Raw genomic sequence first — 21,431 nt, forward strand, 5'->3', positions numbered from 1 at the left:
AACCCGCAGCCAGTCGTTCCCACATGTCAGCACCTGGACTGGTGGTATCAGAATCCCCTGAGGAGCCCGACCCCAGATATTACGTCTGGATTAGGGCCAAGGAATCTGCCTTTTAGCAGGCCTCCAATTTATGCCTCCTTGATCCTGAGCCAGCTCTGGAGTCTTGGCTTTTGTCTCTTAATATTGCCTTCTATTAAGTCCTGGACGAACTCCAAACTTCTCTAGACACCCCTCCCCCAGTCCCCAAATTCTTTTTTTTTAATTTATTTAATTTATTTATTTTTGGCTGCGTTGGATCTTCATTGCTGCGCGCGGGCTTTCTCTAGCTGCGGCGAGCGGGGGCTACTCTTAGTTGCGGTACACAGGTTCTCTTGTTGCGGAGCACGGGCTCTAGGCGCGCGGGCTTCAGTAGTTGTGGCTCGCGGGCTCTAGAGTGCAGCCTCAGTAGTTGTGGCGCACGGGCTTAGTTGCTCTGCGGCATGTGGGATCTTCCCGGACCGGGGCACGAACCCGTGTCCCCTGCATTGGCAGGTGGACTCCCAACCACTGTGCCACCAGGGAAGTCCCCCCAAATTCTTAAGGTCCCCACTTACAGGTTATAGTTTTCCCAAGAACTTCCAGATTTGATTAAATTATAAACTTAACCTGCCAGCCTCACACCTTGGAGATTTCGATTTGAAATGGATCACCTGCTCGGCACTGAAGACTTCACACTGAGTCATAAGCATGAAGAATAGGAAACTTTTTGAGAGAAATGTAGACCTGAATTTAGGGATTTGAGTGCATTGAATATAACTGACACTACTTCTGTGGCAAGATATGGGCCTCCATGTGCCCTGTAACTGGAAACCCCTCTCCCTGGAGAGAGGCTTACATAAAGCTATGATTACTATGATGCCCTTCTGAAGAACTTATTGATTGACCTCTAGCCCTATAGGACTCATCCCCCCACACCCTGCCTTTTCCTGCCCTCCTAACTTCTAAGTATATAAATTATAGGAAAGAATTTACTATTTTCTGGGTGCAAGTTGACTTCCCAGCTGACAAGCAATAGTGTGGCCTTCTCTGGGCTACCATTCACCGCTTACCCTTCCTAGTGACATATACAAATCACTAATATAGGAAGTTCACGAATTGGGAGGACAGGGCTTTCCATCCTTCCTAAGGGAGCTCTCTGCCCATATTATACAGCTGCCTGCCTTGCTCCCAGGAAAGAACAATGCTGTGATTCCTAGGCCACAAAAAAAAAAAAAAAAACCACAGCGTAAACACACAAACAAAAAAGCATAGAACTTGAGTCTGAAGATCTGGAGTTCAAACCTCAGCTCTGCCAACAATTAGCTCTATGAATTTGGACAAGTCACTTCTCCAAGCCTCAGTGCCTTTCATCAGCCATTTAACAGAGTACCTGGCCCACAGCGTGTGCTCAGCAATTTTTTATTGCTTTGTTAATACTTTCCTTTCCTGGTAGCAAAAGCTTTTCAGGTAAACTAAAATTCATTTACCTTCCCCTTCCTGCTGAATTACAAAATAAAAAGTTTTAACTTTAATGCTGGCTTGTATTTAAAGCAATATTGTTCTATAGACCATTTGTGGGGTCCTTAGCTCTAATGTTTTGCATCACAAATTCTGATTTTTTGCTATAAAAAGTTTAGGGTCCCAATCAGTAAACTATTTTGACTATGTAACAGCGACGCATATTTGTTTTGAAGACATGCTCTAAAAACTCCAAGGGCAAATATCCCTGACTGCCTTTTGCAGCTTGCATGACGACCCTCTTTTTGGTTCTCAGATAAGCACACTATTTGAATGGATGCATTTTAGAAGGTGAGGGAAAGGATGCCAAGCCCAGACACTGAGCTCTCAGCTTCGACATGCAAATCAGATTCAAACTGTGAGATAACAAACTGTGAGGACAGACTCTAAATGGCCTAACATTATAGCATCTAACCCCAAATCAAAAATCTATCCCATAGCTAGAAATAGAGAACACAGCAGGGGGATGAGGAAGGAAGGAAAAAAAAAAAACTTGTTTACACAACTTCATGTTTATTTAATTTTCTACTTTTTTTATTTTTATTTTTTTTGGTTTTTGGTTTTGGGGGGGCTTTTTTGGCCTCGCTGCAAGGCTTGTGGGTTCTCAGTTCCCTGACCAGGGATTGAACCCGGGCCACAGCAGTGAAAGCGCCGAGTCCTAACCACTGACCACCAGGGGACTCCCTAATTTTCTACTTTTAAAGGCTTGCTTGATCTCCCTTTCCCTATAAGCCTTGTAAAGAAGAAAGGAACTTGTCTTTCCAGTGATTTTAGTAACACAGAAATGAATCTTGTTCTTTCTACTTTAGTGGGATTGAGCTGTGATCTTCCTTCGGGGAGATGCCCTGCTGGACACTTTATCTACTTATACCCAAGAAGTAGCTTTTTCTCCTTATGAAGATGAACGTATAAATCAAGTTTAGCATTTTTAAGATACTTATTTTAAAAATCAGCAAATCATCTGTATTAAAGCACAACCATTAACCATTTTTCTCCTCTTCAATCCAGCCTGTGTTCGTTTTCTGTTGCTGCTGTAATGGCTCCTGAGGAACTGAGGCCCTCGGTCCAACAGCCCACAAGAAGCTACATGAGTGAGCTTGGCATCAAACACCCCAGTGGAGCCCCAAGATGCCTGCAGGCGTGCAAGACTAAGCAGAGGACCGGCTGAGCTGCACCCACATTTCTGACCTGCAGAGACTATGAGGTAACAAGTGTAGTCGTATTAAACTGCTACATTTGGGGGTAGTTTGTATGCAGTGATAGATAACTAATACATGTCACAGTGGGTTGATGGAATCCATTGGCTTTAAAGGAAGGCTCAGTGGTGCTGGTGTTCGCTCAGGGAGACACCTGCTGTATGTCAGTGCCCCCTTCTCTCGCCCCACAGTGTAACTGTATGTGCTGAATGTCTAGCTGGCTTGCCCATGAGGAGGGAGCTGAACAGGGCTACCTGGAGCTCCCCAGCACCTCACTGCCTGATTCCAATGCCCTCCCCTCAAGACCTGGAAGGTACAAACAACATCTCCACCCCTCTGAAAAAAAAACTGCACCAAAGGAATCTCTGTCCAACTAAACCTTAGTTGTTCCCTAAAAGACAGAACCTTTAGCCTTAAGAAGGAAAGAATGAAAGGATCTAGTCCTGTGGTCAGAGCAGGACTTTTAGAGAGCAGGGAGGCTTGAGCCTCCACTCACTGTCTAGAGCCGTGGTCTCCAAAACAAGCAGGAGAATCCACTGGAATGTGGGGAAAATACTATTTTTATCAAAAACAAGAAATTAAGCTTTACTGATATCCACTCTACAAGCTGACCCTGCGACCCTCTACATCCATGTGGGCCAGACACACGTCAGACCAGCTTTGAGACAATAGTCCGTAGATGAGCCCAGTGCAGAGGGCGGCAGTGGCCGCCACCCCTTCCTTCGCTGCTGGAGTGTCACTGAGTGCTACCGTGGATTTCCAGTCCTGGTTAACAGGACGTACTTATTATATTATCTATATATTAATATTAACTGAAATTAACCCTGGGCAAATGCACAAGGGCCTGAACGTTACTCAGAAAAACCAGAATCTAAATGCTAATATGTGAGCGCAGGGGATCTTTAAGAAGAACGGCAGAGCTGATTCTGTTCCTATCTCTAGTATGTCACATTAACCATTAATCATTGTGGTTTTTTCCTTTTACCTTATAATACAACTTAGCAAGAGGTTGGCAAAAAATATTTTAAATTGTCCAGAGGATAATTTGCGATACAGTGACACTTGCCCTAAGTGAAGGCTGTGCCTCCAGAGATTGGCTAGTGATGGTAGCACCTGTATAAAACTGATATATGTGCATGTATATATAAATATACGCAACTTTTTACCAACAGGGCACATAATCAAAACATTTGAAACAAAACAAACAAACAAAAAACACAAAATACTGTGGGGAATTCCCTGGTGGTCCAGTGGTTAGGACTGTGCTTTCACTGCCGAGGGCCCGGGTTCAGTCCCCGGTCGGGGAACTAAGATCCCGCAAGCAGTGCACCAAAAAAAACAAAAAACAAAAGACATTTGGAAGCCATGGGCCTACGGGAGTCTATGACATTTTCTAACCTAGATATCAGAGTCTGGAAACAACCAGCAGGACCCACCTGATCCGGGAGTACAGAGGGTTAAGATGAGAAGAGGGAAAAACCAGAAAACAAAATAAGTTTATTCGTCCTCCTTCAGAGAACATTTTCCCTGAAATAGAGTCTCCCTGACACCAGGCACAGCTTCCACGACTGAACCGAGAGGACCTTCTTTCCCTTTACTTCTCCAACTAACCCAAAGCTTTTAAGACAGATGCCTGAAACCAAATCGGAGTGAAAAGCAGTGGCAGGTCTTCCACAATCCCAATTTTAGAAAGTTCAAGCTGCCACAGGAGAGGCTGTTGGGAGTGGCCTCCAGTTGAGATGAAGCACCCACTGCTGCAGTCAGCGGGAGGTCGCTAGTCCTGGCAGAAGGAAGGGCTTTGCTGCCTCCAGGATGTCCAGTTTAGGGTCCAGTGAGCGGCCAAGCCCCTCCAACACCATGATGGCAAACACAATTGAGGCAAAGTTGCTCTCAAGCTTTACCTGAAACAGAAAAACAGTTGTTCTTTCCGAAGCCCATTGATATACAGAGTGTCCTGGGTAACATGTCACCATCCACTCCCGGCCTCGTCTACCTGCCCATGTGATTTTTATCATCTACCTAACATTCTTTCCCCTACCCAGTCATTTTTCCCACCATCTCATCTACTCACCCAACCCCCATCTACTAGAAATATTAAGGAAAATATAGGGGATGCAGTGTGTACAGCTCTTCTCTAGGGGAAGTGTGTAAGTGTGTGAATGACTTAAAAATACTAAAGTGAATAGTTTACAGCTACACCGGGAACCAGAAATCTAAATAAGGGTCATTCTTCAAAATCCACAGTAGTCTTTTTGAGACCAAGCACAACTGGCTTTGCTCAAATACAGCAGAGTTTCTTCCCCTTTGGAGCCAGGTTAATAGTAATAACAATTTAGGAGGATTACCCAATTAATTCTCAAAAGTACTCTCATTATCTCCGTTCAGTAGATAAGGAAGCTAAGGCTCAGGGTGGCTCAGGTGGTGACTTGCTCAAGGCCTCTGGGTGAGGAAGAGTAGAGCCAGCATTTAAACCTAGAACAAGAATCTCTTTTCAGGTGGACAGAAGGTCAGGCAATGGAAGGTTGACTCATGGGGAAATAATCTTTGTTAAAAGTAAAGGGGGGGGGCGCGCTTCCCTGGTGGTGCAGTGGTTGAGAGTCTGCCTGCCGATGCAGGGGACGCAGGTTTGTGCCCCGGTCCGGGAGGATCCCACATGTCCCGGAGCGGCTGGGCCTGTGGGCCATGGCCGCTGGGTCTGCGCGTCCGGAGCCTGTGCTCCACAATGGGAGAGGCCACAACAGTGAGAGGCCCACGTACCGCAAAAAAAAAAAAAAAAAAGTAAAGGGGACTGGGGACTTCCCTGGTGGCGCAGTGGTTAAGAATCTGCCTGCCAATGCAGGGGACACGGGTTTGAGCCCTGGTCTGGGAAGATCCCACATGGAGCAACTAAGCCCATGCATCACAACTACTGAGCCTGCGCTCTTAAGCCCGCGAGCCAGCCACAACTACTGAAGATCGTGTGCCAAGAGCCCGTGCTCCACAACAAGAGAAGCCACCGCAGCGCGAAGCCCGTGCACCACAGCAAAGAGTAGCCCCTGCTCGCCGCAACTAAAAAGAAAGCCTGTGCACAGCAATGAAGACCCAATGCAGCCAAAAATAAATAAATAAATTTATTAAAAAAAAAAAAAAAGTAAAGGGGACTTCCCTGGTGGCGCAGTAGTTAAGAATCTGCCTGCCAATGCAGGGGACACAGGTTCGAGCCCTGGTCCGGGAAGACCCCACATGCCACGGAGCAACTAAATCCGTGTGCCACAACTACTAAGCCTCCACTCTAAAGCCCGTGAGCCACAACTACTGAGCCCACGTAACACAACTACTGAAGCCCGAGCACTTAGAGCCCGTGCTCCGCAACAAGAGAAGCCCGCGCGCCACAATGAAGAGAAGCCCGCGCGCCACAATGAAGAGTAGCCCCCTCGCCACAAGTAGAGAAAGCCCGCGCCAGCAACAAAGACCCAATGCAGCCATATATAAATAAATATTTAAATATTTTAAAATAAATAAGGGGTATTTGTCCCAGTTAAGGCCCAAAAACTTGTCTGGGGAGTCAGATGGCTGATCAGGAGAAAGCGGCATGTTACAAATGCACACTCATCGTGGGAATGTAAAATTGTGCAGGCTATGGAAGACAGTATGGAGCTTCCCCAAACACTAGAAAAAATACCATCTGTAAATCAACTGTACTTGAATTTAAAAGAAACTATGTGATCTAGCAATCCCACTTCTGCATAAATATCCAAAAAGAATTGAAAGCAGGATCTCAAAGAGACATTCGCACACCCGTGTTCATTGCAGCATTGTTCTTAGTAGCCAAGAGGTAGAAGTGGCCCAAATGTCCATCAAAGGATGAACGAATAAAGAAAATACAGTATATACATACAATGGAATATTATTTAGTCTTTAGAAAAAAGGCAATCCTATCACCTGCTACAAAGTACATGAACCTCAAGAACATTACATCAAGTGAAATAAGCTGGTCACAGAAGTACAAATATCTTATGATTCTACTTATATGAGAAATCTAGAGTCATCCAAATCATGGACACAGAAAGTGGAACAGTGGTTGCCAGGGGCTGGCGGGGAGAGAGGCATGGGGAGCTTTTGTTCAGTAGATACAGAGTTTTAGTTTTGCAAGATGAGAAAATTCTAGAGCTCTAGAGATCTGTTACACAACTTTGTGAATGTGGTTGACACTGCTGAGATGTGCACTTGGAGATGGGTAGGGGTAAATTTTATATTATTTTTTTAACCGCAATTTAAAATGTTTTGAATTGTTTTGAATTAAGTGCCTGGTGAAGCACTTGAATAGAGTGGCTGTACTCGATTGGCCCTCTCTCTGCTGTCCTGTCCTGAGAATCACAATGACAACAGCAAACATCTAAAGCTCTGGTAACCGTTGTGTCCCAGGCAGTGTGTGAGGAAGGCTGTGTGCCAGTGCGAGCACCGGAGGCCGGAGAACAAAGCAGCTGGGAGTGGGGCTCCGCAGTCGGGCTGCGGGCACAGGGTCGGGCACTACCATGGGGGCCACCTGGCCGGGGGTGAGTTGCTCGGTGCCGGCCTCGAGGAATGTTGCGGGGATTAAATCAGATACTAATAAATGTTACACAGCTAAATTAGTTGCGTAGAGGGGAGTCATGGCACACCACTACCGTTGTCAAGGCCTCAGCCGGCCCTCCCAGCGGCCCCGGGGAGACTTGGAGAGACTTGAGCAGGTCAAAGCTGGTTGGTGCAGAGCTGGCTGTGAGCCTCACCCTCCGGCTCCCGGTCCCGTGCAACTGAACTCCCAGGAGTGTGTGTTCATTCCAGGTTCTCTCCAAGCCAGCCCCCTAGCAATGATTAAAGCTTTCCCCAATCCTAAGGTGATATTTAAGTCATTTTTTTTTCTTTTTTTTTTTTTTTTTTTTGCGGTACACGGGCCTCTCACTGTTGTGGCCTCTCCCGCTGTGGAGCACAGGCTCCGGACGCGCAGGCTCAGCAGCCATGGCTCACGGGCCCAGCCGCTCCGCAGCATGTGGGATCCTCCCGGACCAGGGCATGAACCCATGTCCCCCGCATCGGCAGACGGACTCTCAACCACTGCGCCACCAGGGAAGCCCTAAGTCATTTTTAAAATGGAACCTGTCAAAAGTTTTGGAAAACAAATTTTTTCACCAAAAACCCCGCCAATGTGGGATCACAACGTGACCAAGGAAAGATCTTGCCAGACGTCAAGAAACAGAAACAGCACTCTTCACCACAGGGATCGGTGCATGCAACGTTTTCAAAAACAAGATCTCACATAAGAAAAGTACCTGTCACCACCCTGAGGCCACCCACCTTCCCCAGATCCCTCCCCTCCTGCCTGACCAGAGGGCGAGCTCTCCACCCAGACCTCACCTTGTGAGTCATCAGCAACTTAAAGACATTCGAGAGAAGGATGGAAACTTGAAGCTGGAAAACAGAATAAAGAGTCTGCAGAGGCTGCAGAGCCCCCGGGAACCCCTTCTCCCTTGCCTGCCCCGTCCCACGGCCACACGCCCGCACGCACACACACACAGCAGTGAGCAGAAACAGACTGCCTGACAAATCCTAGAAAGGACTGCATGCACACAAGCCCAACTTGCACCTCACAGCTGAGTTCAAAGACCCCTCGGAAGGACCAGCCTGGAGGCCTCTACCCCCACACTCCCGGCACACACAGACATCACTTCGGAATCAATAAGACAGGCAGCGCCGGAGGGCCCGCTGCCGCTCCCCACTGCCAGTGGGCCACCTCTTGTTCTCACTCGCTCCAGCTAGCGTGGACTTGGGAATGAACTTGGGAAGAAAACTCAGGTTTGTCAGAACTGTGTGCAGAATACCAGGTGGGCTCTGCTGCAGGTCTAAATAGAGGGCGTGAACATTCGGTATGTCCTCTGTCTGCTCAGGGGCCTCAGTCCTCCCTCGCCCCACCGCCATGCTCCGCTGAGCTCCACGGACATAAGGCAGCAGAACAGCTGACCCCCGGTCTGGGCAGGGCAGGTATGCAGCACTACATATGTCACCGTCCCAGCAGCCACCCAGGAGAGCCTGGTCAAGGAGCCGCTCTTGAAAGCCGGGATTCCAGAGGGCCTCCTCACACCTCAAAGATGTGGGCAGAGGAAAAGCTTTGTTCTTTATCTGCCTGAAAACCCAAGCCCCTCGAGACTTCCCCCCATGAAGAGGCCTCCCTTAGACCTGTGGTTTGCTGTGTCCAAGGGCAAGGTCAGTAAACACCCTGAGGCCCCTGCGCCTGGAGTGGCCTGCTCACCTTTTCCAGCGTGATGGTGTTCTTCCTGGCCTGGGTCACCAGCCTGGCCATCTCAGCCTTAAATCCCTCCACATCCTTGCACTCACTGGCCCGGGCATGATGCAGGATGAGCTCAGCCACTCTTTGGCCCTGGAAGACGCAAAAGAAAAAAACTTGGTAGAGTCAAGAGGGCACAAAACTAGATGCTCTGCCCAAACTTCTTCATATCCTAGTTGTTTCCACCCCAAATTTTCTACCACCCTGCTTTTGGCCACCCATCCTTTTTTAGCTTTACTTCCCCGCCCTGCCATACCTGGTAAATAGTCAAGGTCTTTTGCAGCTTGTCTTGGGCAGTGGGGCCCCACCTATACTCAGCACAGTCAAGGAAAGGAGCTGCACTGTCTCCTTTGCCTCCAAGGCCACCCAGGCCCAGCAGCAAAGCCAGTGCCTGCTACGCGGCACTGCCGACCAACCCGCCTGGCCCAGAGCCACCAGGACCTGCCGCCAGCCTGGACCAGCCACACCATCCTTGAGGGCGGTCTTCCCGCCCGAACAGAATTCCCTGTTCACGGCTGACCCAGCCTCTGTGCTCCAGCCGTCTCACCCCTCCTCCACCCAGGAAGCCCCTGATCAAAGCCTCCATGGTCTCCCCAGCACCCACGCAGCCCCGGCGGTCACAGCCCAGGAGCCAGGCTCCTCCTCCTCGGCTGTGACCTTCTTCTTTTGCCCAAACCTGTACAGAGGAGCACCTCCCACCCCCTCACCAGCCACTGCACCTCAGTGTTGAACCTCGGCCCAGGAGGTGCTTTCAACCTGGCTCAGGCTCAAGCCCCTGGTCTGCCCCCTCAGAAGCCTCCTAAGCAGGGGTTCCTCTGAATTTCGCCTTTTCTTCCAGCTTTCTCTTTCCCAGGGTCTTTCTTGCTGGAGAATTCACTGTCCCCCTTGATGTGGCACTTTAGGCTGACTCAGTAGAGGCTTCGCTGAGTCCTTTTTGCTAAATAATAATTCTCAACCACTGGAGCCCCTCAGAGGCACGGGGTGAGGGGTTAAAACCACTTATGTCTCCCCACACCTGCCCCAATCATGTGTTTTCCCACACCTGGAGAGTAAGTTCCCTGAGCTGTTGCTTCTCACCAGCCCCACCTCGCAGCAAATGGCACAGACCAGGGCGGCTGTTATTCGGTCAAGAAACTAGCGTTCCCAGGGCCCAGCTGTACACTTACTGAGGAAGGAAGAGAGACCACCAAAACAACAGCATTTGGGAAGGAGGCATGTCTTCCCATCATTCCAAACCATGAGCCGCTCGAGCAGGCCCGTTCTGACTACAGAGCCTTCGGCAGCTTCATTGTCCTGCTCCCCTTCCTTCTCCCCGCTTCCTCTCTCTGCTCCACCCATTTCCATCAGGAGCGCCCTTGGCAAACACAGGCATTTACAAGAATGACAAACGCTGAGGAGCCCCAAGGTTCCCAAGGGCCTAAAAAATTCAGCCCCAAATCCCGAGAGCCCAGTGGGTCTCACCTGCCCCATCACCACGGCCATGAAGACTTCCCGGAAGTTCCTCAGGTCGGCAGCCTGCAGCTCGGCCACAATGCCGGCGTCCAGAAGCACCAGGCACAGCGGGCACCGGGCAGGCGTCACAGCCACTGCCAGCGCGTCACAGACATCTACCTGCTGAGGCTGCGCCTCTTGGCTCTTGGGAAGACCGTCGGCGCCCTGAACCAGGATGTTCCCAGGGTGAAGGTCCGCATGGACAAAGTTGTCCACAAATATCTGGGAAGAGATCAGAGCTACTCTAGGCTAAGTCAACCTCACCATCCCATCACCACGAGGCCACGTGTGGAAAAGCTTCCAGGGTGACGCGAGTTCTTGATGATGAATTACAAGGCAGAGAGGTGTGCGTTTTATAAAGCCTCAGAGCTTGATATCATTGATTGAAAATTTGTACAGGGACAAGCCAGGTTGATGTTTTCAAGAGAAAATTTATTTTCAAAGTAAAGAGCATTAAAAATGATCATGGGGAACATGATCAAAGACCAAACCGCATTTCAAGAGACTTATTTTTACTCTATGACTTGAGCAATTAATATTCAAATTAAAAATTATCTAGTCATTGTTGACAATTTTCCCCAAACCTCTCAGTTCTTACAATTCATGTAACTTCCTTCCTTTAAAAATATTTCATAAATCAGACTTTGCTTCCATTACCTCCATCCATCCACATGAGGAAGGCTAGCAGTGATCCTGACAGCTGTACTGGCACATGGAATCGGGGAGGCTGGGAGAAATGGCTTTGAACCTGCTAAGCAGGAAAGAAAGCCCCAGGCACTGTGATGGAGGGAAAGTCAGGCATGACTTTGTGGAACAGGAATCTGCCTGCTGTGAAAGATCATAGAAACCACCAGCAATCCTTCTATGAGGGGAAGGAGAGACCCGGGGCAGAGGTACAGAACAGCTGCTGCTGGAGGGGCTCCTGGGGTACTCCTTCCAGCCAACACAGAGCCCTTCCTCTACTGGATTCAGGCCAAAGACCCCATCCCTCATGGTGGTCATGGCAGCAGGTCACCGAGGGACCCTTCTAGTCCAGATCCTGGCTCTGCTGGAGGTAAGGGAGGCTGCTATCCTGGTGGAAATCCCAGGAACTGAGGAAGCCGGGGCCTGCACACCTGTAGGATACAGTCACCAAAGGCTAGCTGACCCCCGACCCTGGGACAGAACCTGCTGGCACCTTGCTGTTAGCTGAGCCCCAGGGTCCTTGATCCCACAAGCTGGAAGCCCCCTGTGATCTCCCGACTCCTGAGCGCTGCTTAGCACTGCTTCTCCCCTAGCTACTCCCCCCTGCACCCTCCCCTCTAGCCCACGGTGCGCCTCGGAGCCCTGTTACTGGGGACAAAGTCCTCTCCCCACTGAGCTTCCACTGTGCTGACAGTGGAAACCCAGCTCTCCAGCGACAACCCCACTTCTCCAGGAGCCCCTTGGGTGAGGGCTACCTATTCTCGATACCCATGCACCCCAGGGCTGGAGGTGAAGTCAGAGCCACTCAACCACCAGCCCCTGTCACCCTGAGCCCTCTCCAGGTGTCTGGCTTACAGCCTCCTGTGCTGTCTGCCTGCACCACACCACCGTCCCGCTCGGCGCACCCATTCCCACCTCCGCCCCACTTCTGCCACCTGCCTGGCCCTCACGGCTCCACCTTGGTTACCTGGTTTCTCTCCTCCTACTCTCTGACCACACGCCTGGTTCCTTCCTACCCCGATTCTGTACCCCCAGACCTGGGCACTCGTCCTCACTATGCATCCTAGACCAGCTGTCTCTGCCTCGACCACTCTCTTCTGTGCCAACCACCAGGAAGAGTTCAGACCCTCGACAATCTCAGTATCTTTTTTTTTTAAATTTATTTATTTTTACTTATTATTTTTGGCTGTGTTCGGTCTTTGTTGCTGTGCGTGGGCTTTCTCTAGTTGCAGTGAGCGGGGGCTACTCTTCGTTGTGGTGCGCAGGCTTCTCATTGCGGTGGCTTCTCTTGTTGCAGAGCACAGGCTCTAGAGCACGCGGGCTTAGTAGATGTGGCACGTGGGCTCAGTAGTTGTGGCTCGTGGGCTCTAGAGCACAGGCTCAGTAGTTGTGGCTCACGGGCTTAGTTGCCCCGCAGCATGTGGGATCTTCCCGGACCAGGGCTTGAACCCGTGTCCCCTGCATTGGCAGGCGGATTCTTAACCACTGTGCCACCAGGGAAGCCCGTGTATCTTCTTTCCTTGCTCCTACACATGAGCTGCTAACAATGCTGGGTTCCTGCTGTTACTACTAGTGATGAAATAACTGATATTGCTTTGGGCTCACTATAGCCTTTTTTGAGTGTCAACTCATTAGTAATTATTGTCAGGCCATCCTCTCCAAGGAGACAGCTAGACTTCCTTCACATCCTGGAGGAGATGGTGCCACTTCCTGAACAAATCCTGGGGCTGGGACGGCCCATCCTAAATGACCCTCGGGTACCCGTACTTCACCCACTTAGCATCGCCTGTCTTCCCACTAAACGGGGATGTTCCCTGAACATTGTTGTCATGTCTCTTTTGCTCACAACTGTAAATCCAGCACTTAATTCAGTGCCTGGCACGTAGCAGGTGCTCAACAAATACTTGCTGAATGAATGAATGAAATAGCATGTAACACCCGAGGTGGTCTTTGGCTGTTTGTCTAAACTGTAGGCAAGTCGGGTGGGGCCTGGGTCTCCCTCCCCACTCTTGCACAGAGACACAGCGCATAACACGGAGAAAGTGCTCAACAGAAAGCTGTAGAAGAAGGCGTGTTTGGGTCAGCTGGGCTATCTCTAGAGCTGACCCTCTCCAGCCAGCAGCCGTTTGCTCGGCCGAACAGGGTCCCCCACCTCCCGCCTCCCACACACAATTCCACCGCGTGCCAGCTGAGCGGCCGCCCTGCCATGAACTCACCATCTTCAGGAGCATGTTGATCCCCAGCCGCGCAATCTTCCTCTTCACGTCCCCGGGAATCCCTGCTTGCTGGTAACTAGACACAGGCACACTCTCCTGGGGGAAGATCGGGGAGAGAACAGCTTCAGCCTGCACAGCCCGCGACTGCCCCGCTCCTCGTCTCCACAGGGACACACCCGCACGGCCTTCCCACTGATGGGGAAGTGACCCGGAGAGGTTTTCCTTTCTTAGAGCCCCTATGAATCTGTCACCCACAAGATAATTTTAACCTATTTACCCTTCCCTTCTACAACACGTATCAACAAGTCCCATAGGTTTACTAGGGAGGAAATCCAGCGACTGCCACCCACAGGTAAGAGAGGCTTTGCTGTCAGGGTGAGCTTGTTTCTGGTCAAGAATCAGCCAATGGGGACAAGAATGAGCTCTGTGACCTCACAGGAGGGAAAAGAAAAGGAAGAGAGAAGAAAGGGGAGCCAGTCAGTACGTGTTTCGTGTTTCGTATAGGTTAGTTATTTAATTGTCAAAGCAGCCTATTGAGATAGATCTTGTTATCCCTAATTAACAAATAAAAGAACTAAAGCCCAGAGAGTTTAAGTAACTTGCTCAAAGTCACACAGCTAGTAACAGTGGGTCATTCAGGTCACTCCTCTGGATCTCATTACCATCTTTACAAAGGAGACTGAACCAGGAGACAGCTAAGGCCATGACAGGAATACTTGTTGAGCACTTTCTCTGTGTTGAGCACTTTTGCCATGCAGTCTCTGTGCAGAGGGCATTTTGCATTCAATGTTTCATTGACTCTTGGGACAACCCTACGAGGCAGGAAGGGTTGCCTGCTGTTGTACAGGAGGGAACTGAAGCCAGCCAGCAAATACAGTGGCAGAGCAGACTTCCAAATCCAGAAAGTCTTAGGTCAGGGCCAGGCTCTCAGCCACCTTGCTACGCTGCCTTCCACCCTCAGGCGTATCCAAACCCCTCTCAGTTTCACAGGCAGTAATCACATGCTCTCTTGGCTTTTGTCTTTTCCAACTCAGGCCTTCCTGTGAAGGGGAGACAACCTGACTATGAGTAAAAGGCGCGGCCAGGGGAAGCTCTCAGTCTTACTTCATACGTTTCCACCAAGACATCCCTGGTGACAAAGGGACGCAGAGGGGTGGGGAATTTGACAGAGTTCACATTCAGGAAGTTGCATTGGAAGTGTTCTAGATTCCGAGCTTCATAACGCAGGTCAATCTACAGGGAAATGGAGAGAAGAGGTGAGGGAAGGGGTAGCCAGGGCCCAGAGACAGCAAAATCTGAACCCCCCAAGAGCTAGCAAGTCCCGAGATTCACCTGCCTTCCCCACCTGCTCTCTTGCAGAACTCCCAAGAAACTCGGGCTGCCCCAGAAGTCTCAAGCCCCATCCCTACCCCACGACGTGAGCTCCAAGCTGCAGACAGCAGACACGCTGGAGAACTTGTCTAAACTGAATTTACGTTCACCCTGCCCCCAGTCACCTGCGAGTCACTGCAGATTACACCTTCTCTCTTACCCTCCATACCCATGGGAGACTCAGTGCCATCAACTCTGCAGCCCTCACCACTCTCAGATCTGTTCCCCTTTTCCATCCCACTGTTCCTCCCACGGTGACTCAAAACCAGTCACCTGAATCCTAACAGAGGTGTCCTAGTTGGGCTCCCTGTCCCCCATCTTCCCTCTCTCCAATCCATGTTCTGGTGTCCCCCCCACCCCACCTGCAGGACGGAGTCTGCATTCATTAGGATGACGTCCAAGGTGGGCCATGGTTTGGCCACTGCTTCTCTCTCCAGGTCCATCTCTTGGGGCGCCTCCTCCTTCCTCTACTTCCCCAAACTCCAGCTGCACCCAATCTGCAGAGTGCTGAACATCTCAGCCTGCCAGATGCCTCCCGTCTCAGTGCCTTGTTTACTCCCCCTGACTGGAATGTTCTTCCCCCATTTGGGCCAACTGCAAACACTGCCCTTTCGCGAGTCAGCGCAAGCCTAGGGAGCCTGGACCCTCAGGGTGGAATGACCACTTCCCCTCTTGAGCCTCAGCTGAACCCGACCGAATCTGTAGAGACTTCTATTGTAACTCATGCTTTTTCTCCAAATATTTCACATCAGCCCTCCTCCTACTACTATATATTCCTTGAGGACAGGAAAACCTCACTTGTTTTCTTAGTTCACCAGCTTCTAACACAGTTCTTAATACATGTTACATGAATTTATAAATGAACATACACCCCCTACATACACCCAGACTCTAAGATTTCAAGGCTGGGAACGTGATTGGACCACTCAGAGCTACAGCTGGTAGGAAGAGTTGATTTTTGAGATAAATGGGGTGCGCTATAGAGGTCTAAGCTTCAAGTGATGGGATCCCATGATGCCTATCAGACTTCTCAAAGGGGAACTGAAGCTCAGATGGTAGAACTGAGAGTGATTAATGCCAAGATGGGTGTCAGAAAAGAAGTTATTTTTCTCTGTTTTAATTTTCTTTTATTATCAAACCTACACAACTCCATAGCATAAAGCAAAGCTTTCTAAACGTTAAAACGCATCCCTGGGGCTTAAAACCCTAAATCAGAGGACATAAGTGAAGACTTGGTACACTGCTTCTGAAAGCCTGCCAATTTCTGTGCCAACCGCCAGGAAGCCAGCACAGATGCCTCCTTGGAGCCCTGAGAGCCTCCAGCATGTTTACCAAGTCTGGCTACTTAAACAGGTGTCCCAAGGGCCCTGGACAAGGAGGAGGTCCTTGTCTACTCATTAACCCCGGAAACAAAGCAAACCAAAGGCACCGTGTGTGACTTCGCTAATTCTTCTTCTGCTTCTGGAGTTCGGCCATTGATTGTGGCACAGATAATGCTATATGTTCCACCAGAATCATTTCATTTTCATCCCAGACACTAAGGAAGACTGCCTTCCCCAAGCTCCCTTGTAGTTACACTGGGCCCGTGTGATTAAAGCTCTGACCTGTAGACTGGGAAGAAGTGATATATATCACTTCCAGACCTGGCCACAGAATCCTTTACATGACCCTCCGTGGTCTCTCTCCCCATTCCACACTGACCCCAGATGACAAATTTGGGAGGAAACTGGGTCCCTGAATAACTATGGAGTAGAGCTGCCACTCACTCCCTCAGTTCACCTGCATGGAGCTTTCATATAAGCAAAAAATAACATTGTTGCATTAAGTCACTGAGATTTGGATATTCTTTGTTATATCAGCTAGCATCACCTATCCTGACTAATATACTACATTAGCCACAACGCACTGGGAAAATACTCATCCATTCAGCATTTACTAAGCAGCTGCTAATGGCAAAAACTGTTGTGTGCTATTTACAACTGAGGGAAAGAGAATTCACCTGTTGCACCATGAGCTTCTCAAATTCCTCCACAATCTCAGGCAAGCTGAGCCACTTGATTCCTGGCAAAAGTGCAAGGACTCGGCTGCCCATCTTCATCAGCAGCAGGTCCATCTGCACCTGAGCAAGCAGGCCAGGGTGCAACACCTGCCAAAAGGAGGCACAGTGAGACAGGAGGGATCAATCAACCCAGCCACGGCTGGGTCCTACCGTCAAAGGAGAGTCAGCAGGCTTCTTATCAGAGCAAAGGAGAAGCAGTCCCAACGCCCAGGATGCTCCTGCATTCCTCCCTTTGCGTCTTCCTGAGGAGACTCAGAGGGCAGCTCCCCTGCATGGCACTCAGCTTTGCTGGGAAGAATAGGGGGGCTTCTCCTTCCAAATACATTAAGTTTAGATCAGTGATTCCTAAACATAGTGAGCATAAAAGTCACCGTGGGTTGCTTGGTGAAAATGTGGACTCCCAGATCTCCTCCAAGACCTACTGAGTCAGGGACTTCTCTGGTGGTCTAGTGGTTAAGACTCCACGCTCCCAAGGCAGGGGGCCCGGGTTCGATCCTGATCAGGGAACTAGATCCCACATGCATGCTGCAACTAAGACCCAGCACAGCCAAATAAATAAATAAATAAATATTTTAAGAAAAGACGTACTGAATCAGACTGGCTGGAAGGGGAGCTGGGAATCTGCATTTTACTGAGTGTACAGGTAGCTGAGTCAGGTGGTCCAAAGCCTGCAAAATACTGCTCTAGAGTCACAGAACTCCAGAGGTGGAATGGAAAGAGTTCAAACTCCAGTTCTGCAACCCATTTCCTGTATGAAACTGGACAAGCTGTGCAACTTCTCTCAGCCTCCTGTTCTATCATTTAAAACATGCATATAGGGGACTTCCCTGGTGGTTCAGTGGTTAAGACTATATGCTTCCAATGCAGGGGGGCGCCGGTTCGATCCCTGGTTAGGGAACCAAGATCCCACACGCTGCGTGGAATGGCCAAAACAACAAACAAAAAAACCCCATGCGGACAATAACCCCTACCTCCACCTCAAATCCTTTTAGGAATAAAGTGGAGTATAAATAAAGATATAAGAAAAAAAATGCCTATCTCGGGCATCTAATAAAGATTAAACAATGCATCTGACGTGACGGGCATGTTTCCTGGTATACAGCAGGCATCCACTCCTTTTGTATCCCACAGAGCAGAGGGAACCTTCGAGATATTTTGGACCAGTGTTTCCTAAATGTGCCTAATGATGAGAATCATTTGCAGCATTTATAAAAAGCCAGGCCCAGGCTCTTCCCTTGGAAAGTATAACTCAGTAGGTCTGAGTGAGGCACCCTTGGGAGGGTTTTATCTGAGGAGGTAAAAGAGAGCACCAGGGTATTTGCTACTAGCATCTGCCAGTTCTCCTGGGGACGTGCTGAACAGGGGTGGAAAGGTGTGGAGAGAAGAGTTGATGGAGCCCAGGAAGGGGTGATTGCAAATAAAGAGAGAAGGAAACCACTTCTGTAAAATGAACGCCACCCTCTTGGGCTCACCACAGCACACCTAACACAGTCTGTCTCCGATCTATCCTGACCCCAGAGCAGGAGGTCAGCTGAATGGTGGGTCCTCCACCCACAGCGACAGCCAACTCCAAACCCTCTTCATTTTCCTCTTTCAGACCATTCGCATCACCACTCCTTCAAGCCAAGAAATCAAACAGCTTGCACATCACAGGCACTCAGATAACGGTCAAGCTAAAAGAAATCAATGGAAGGCAATGTGGGGTGACTTGCAAAGGGGGACTTCCTGATCTGGGCAGCTCCGTGGAGTCGGTGAGATTTTAGAGATGGGAAGGGTCTGGCTGCAAACATCAGAACACTTACTTTCACGGCCACGGGGATGAGGTGATCTGGCTGTGGTCCATGGGCGAGTCCCGAAGCCTGAGACAAGGCTGCATTCGATCCAACCAGGTCAGCTTTAGGGAAGAGCAGCCCTTCTAGAAATGACTGGTCGGCAAGACTTCCTTGAGGCCTCCACGCCTTCCCCAAGTGTCCAAGGAGCTCTCCCAGCCCCCGGACTTTCCCGGCTTCCGAAGAAATCTGCAGTCTGGAGGCTGTGGCCAGTCTCCGGATGCTGTCATTCTCCAGGAAGGCAGGATTGGCACGTGCTTTGTACACTTGGGCCACGCAGCCGGAACCCACAGGCTCCTGCTTCTCAAAGCAAAGGACCCTTCCCCAGTCCTCTCCGAAGGCCTGCCGTAGGAAGTGTTCAGTGTGGGTCCAAGGATGGGGCGTCACCTGGACGTGCAGCTTGGAGAACTGCGCACAGAAAGCCTCTGAGAAGAGATCACGCCGGGTGCTGGCCCACTGGCCGAGTTTGATGTACGTTGGACCGGAGGTCTCGGTGGCTTTCAGAAGCAGGTGGAGCCAGAGCCTGGAGACGCTGGGAGCCAGGTAGGTGAGGGGGTAGAGTAAAAGGAGGGGGAAGAATTTCACCAAGAGCGCCCCCGCGCGGAGCCAGATCCGCAAGTGCAGAAGGAGGCAGCCTAGCCGTTGCTCCGGGGGGACTCTCTCCAGTGGCCCGTTTTCAGCCAGGTCACTCCAACTGGTCCTTTGCCGACACAAGCTCTCAGGGACCCCCTTGCCAATGTCCTCAGAGGCTGAGATGAGTTTGGGCAAAGTGCCAAGCAGAAGCCAACAGAGTCTAGCCTTGCGACAGCACCCAGAGGGTCTCAAAAGGCCGAGGTCCTTTCTGAGCTCCAAGCCCCTTAGGTGCGACAAGCAGACCCTGACAGAGAAGCGCCAGGGGGTCACCATGCTCTCCCAGAGGTCGCGGTCCAGGCTGCCTGCCTCCACTTAAGGAGCACCCATCTTCGTTCCTTCTTTCCGCAAGGCTGGCCTGAGTCTGGGCCCCAGCTGAGTATTCCACTTGAAAGCGAGGCAGCTGTGAGACTCGGGGAGCTCAGACCTCGCCTCGCGTGTGCAGCCTCTGCCGGGTCCTGCTGCGAGTCCTGCCTCCTCAGGGCCGCCCCGCCCCGCGGGCCCGCAACCCTGCCCCGCCTCCGCCGCAGGAGGGCTGGCCCATCAGTCCCCGCTCCCTGCCGGATACCTCGCCTGGGTCTGAGGCCCGAGGGTTTTCGGAACTGAGAGCCGGAGGAGCCAAGCCAGGCCCAGGTCGGGGACGTGGCCCGCGCGAGGTGGCCGCGCGGGTGGAGACACAGCCGGGCCGCAGCAGGGTCACCGCGCACGCCGGCCGGCGCGCTGAGGGGCTGCGCGGGGTGGGGCTGGGGGGACCGTGCGGAGGGCCGCGGCGCCAAGAGCCCGGGTCGGGGTGAGGAACGGCCAGGCGGGGCGAGGCGTGGAGAGCTGGGGCGGGGGGCGGGGGCAGTGCGGGCGGCCGAGGACCCGGGCACCGAGTACGGTGTGGGGAGGAGTCGGGCGGGGTTGTAGAGAGCCGAGTCCCCGCACGCGGTGGGGTCCGGGCGCCAAGGGCGTGGAAGGGGCGTAGAGGGCCGGGGATCAGAGGGCCAGGGATCGGGGCGCCGAGGGCCGGGGATCGGGGCGCCGAGGGCCGGGGATCGGAGGGTCGGCTATCGGGGTGCCTAGGGCCGGGGATCGGGTGCCGAGGGCCGGGGATCAGAGGGTCGGGGATCGGGGTGCCAAGGGCCGGGGATCGGGCCGCGGAGGACCGGGAGTCCGGGCGCGGAGGACCCGGGATCCGGGCACAGAGGACCGGGGATCCGGACGCGGAGGACGCAGAGGCCGCGGTATCCGCGTCTTCCGGGACCGCCCGCCCGCAGGCTCGGGGACCGCCCCTTAAAGCCGACGCGAGCCGGACTGCGGCCGAGGCTCACCCGGCCCTTGCGTCTCGGAGTCCCAGAAATAGAATTAACCCAAAACGCCAACGCGCCCTCCACGCCCCCTTTCCCCGCTGCGCGTCTGTCTCTCAACTAACATCCTTAGCTTTCCTTACAAAGAGCGCGGAAACGCGGAAACGTTAGGTGAACTGAAGGCCGGTTCCGGAACACGGGTCTGTTTTTCAACTGAGCGGGAAGTGGGGGGTGGGGGTGAGGGCGGGGGTTGGGAGCGTTGTCCTTGGACGGCTGGAGTCCCTGGCTGCCCCGATTTGGGGAACGTGTTTGGACCTTGGGGAGTGGCTCCGGAAAGAACATTCATTCATTTAACCAATACTTATTAAGCTCCAGTATTTCTTAAACTCAGTCCAGTATTAAGCCCCCAGATGGAAGGTGTTTGGTGTGAGGTTTTTGGGGAGTTTGTTTTTTTAACCTTGAAGAACCAAAGGAAGGTCAGCTACCTCTAGAGAGCAAAGGAGAGCAGAACAGAGCTTGGAAATCAGCCAGCACAGCCTGGGAGGGCCCAGTGGTCTTATGCTCTGCTCTTTGGGGCTTAGGAGGCTGCCCTGTGCTGGGGTACCACAGTCACCTCTACATACATGACCCTTTATCTCCACGAGGGTGACAGGCTTCAACAGAAGTCTGCCAGGGCCTCACAAGTGGAAGGGCCCTGGGGAGGGAAACAAGGTCGTGGCCCATGCCTGCTCCTGGAAGTGTGACTGCCACTCACAGCCTAAGGAGTGCTCGAAATGTGGGAACTCCTGCAGTGCTAACTAATAATCCATATCCCATTTCCGCAAGATGC

The 21,431-nt window shown here is 51.5% G+C and overlaps 1 protein-coding gene across 3 annotated transcripts; it reads right to left on the reverse strand.

Annotated features, from left to right (window-relative positions):
• Window positions 1–4,207: 4,207 nt before the first annotated feature.
• On the reverse strand, window positions 4,208–20,357 carry ADCK2 (aarF domain containing kinase 2). 3 transcript variants are annotated; one of them, XR_003431856.1, is made up of 9 exons: window positions 18,657–20,357; window positions 16,795–16,941; window positions 14,529–14,657; window positions 13,425–13,520; window positions 10,495–10,746; window positions 8,998–9,126; window positions 8,106–8,159; window positions 5,078–5,204; window positions 4,526–4,633 (listed from the first exon to the last, which is right to left on the reverse strand). XR_003431856.1 is itself a non-coding variant. In XM_027101721.1 (8 exons), the coding sequence occupies exons 1-8, from the start codon at window positions 19,587–19,589 to the stop codon at window positions 4,493–4,495; spliced, it is 1,881 nt and encodes a 626-aa protein (XP_026957522.1). In that variant the 5' UTR covers window positions 19,590–20,355; the 3' UTR covers window positions 4,208–4,492. The 3 variants fall into 3 exon arrangements, 2 of the variants coding, with proteins under 2 accessions (XP_026957522.1, XP_026957523.1); XM_027101721.1 differs by lacking the exon at window positions 5,078–5,204 and having other exon boundaries at window positions 4,208–4,633; window positions 18,657–20,355; XM_027101722.1 differs by lacking the exons at window positions 5,078–5,204; window positions 8,106–8,159 and having other exon boundaries at window positions 4,208–4,633.
• Window positions 20,358–21,431: the final 1,074 nt, after the last annotated feature.

This window comes from Aethalodelphis obliquidens, unplaced genomic scaffold, assembly GCF_003676395.1.
Source record: "Aethalodelphis obliquidens isolate GAN/ISIS:26980383/991018 unplaced genomic scaffold, ASM367639v1 scaffold5, whole genome shotgun sequence".
Classification (NCBI taxonomy): domain Eukaryota; kingdom Metazoa; phylum Chordata; class Mammalia; order Artiodactyla; family Delphinidae; genus Aethalodelphis; species Aethalodelphis obliquidens.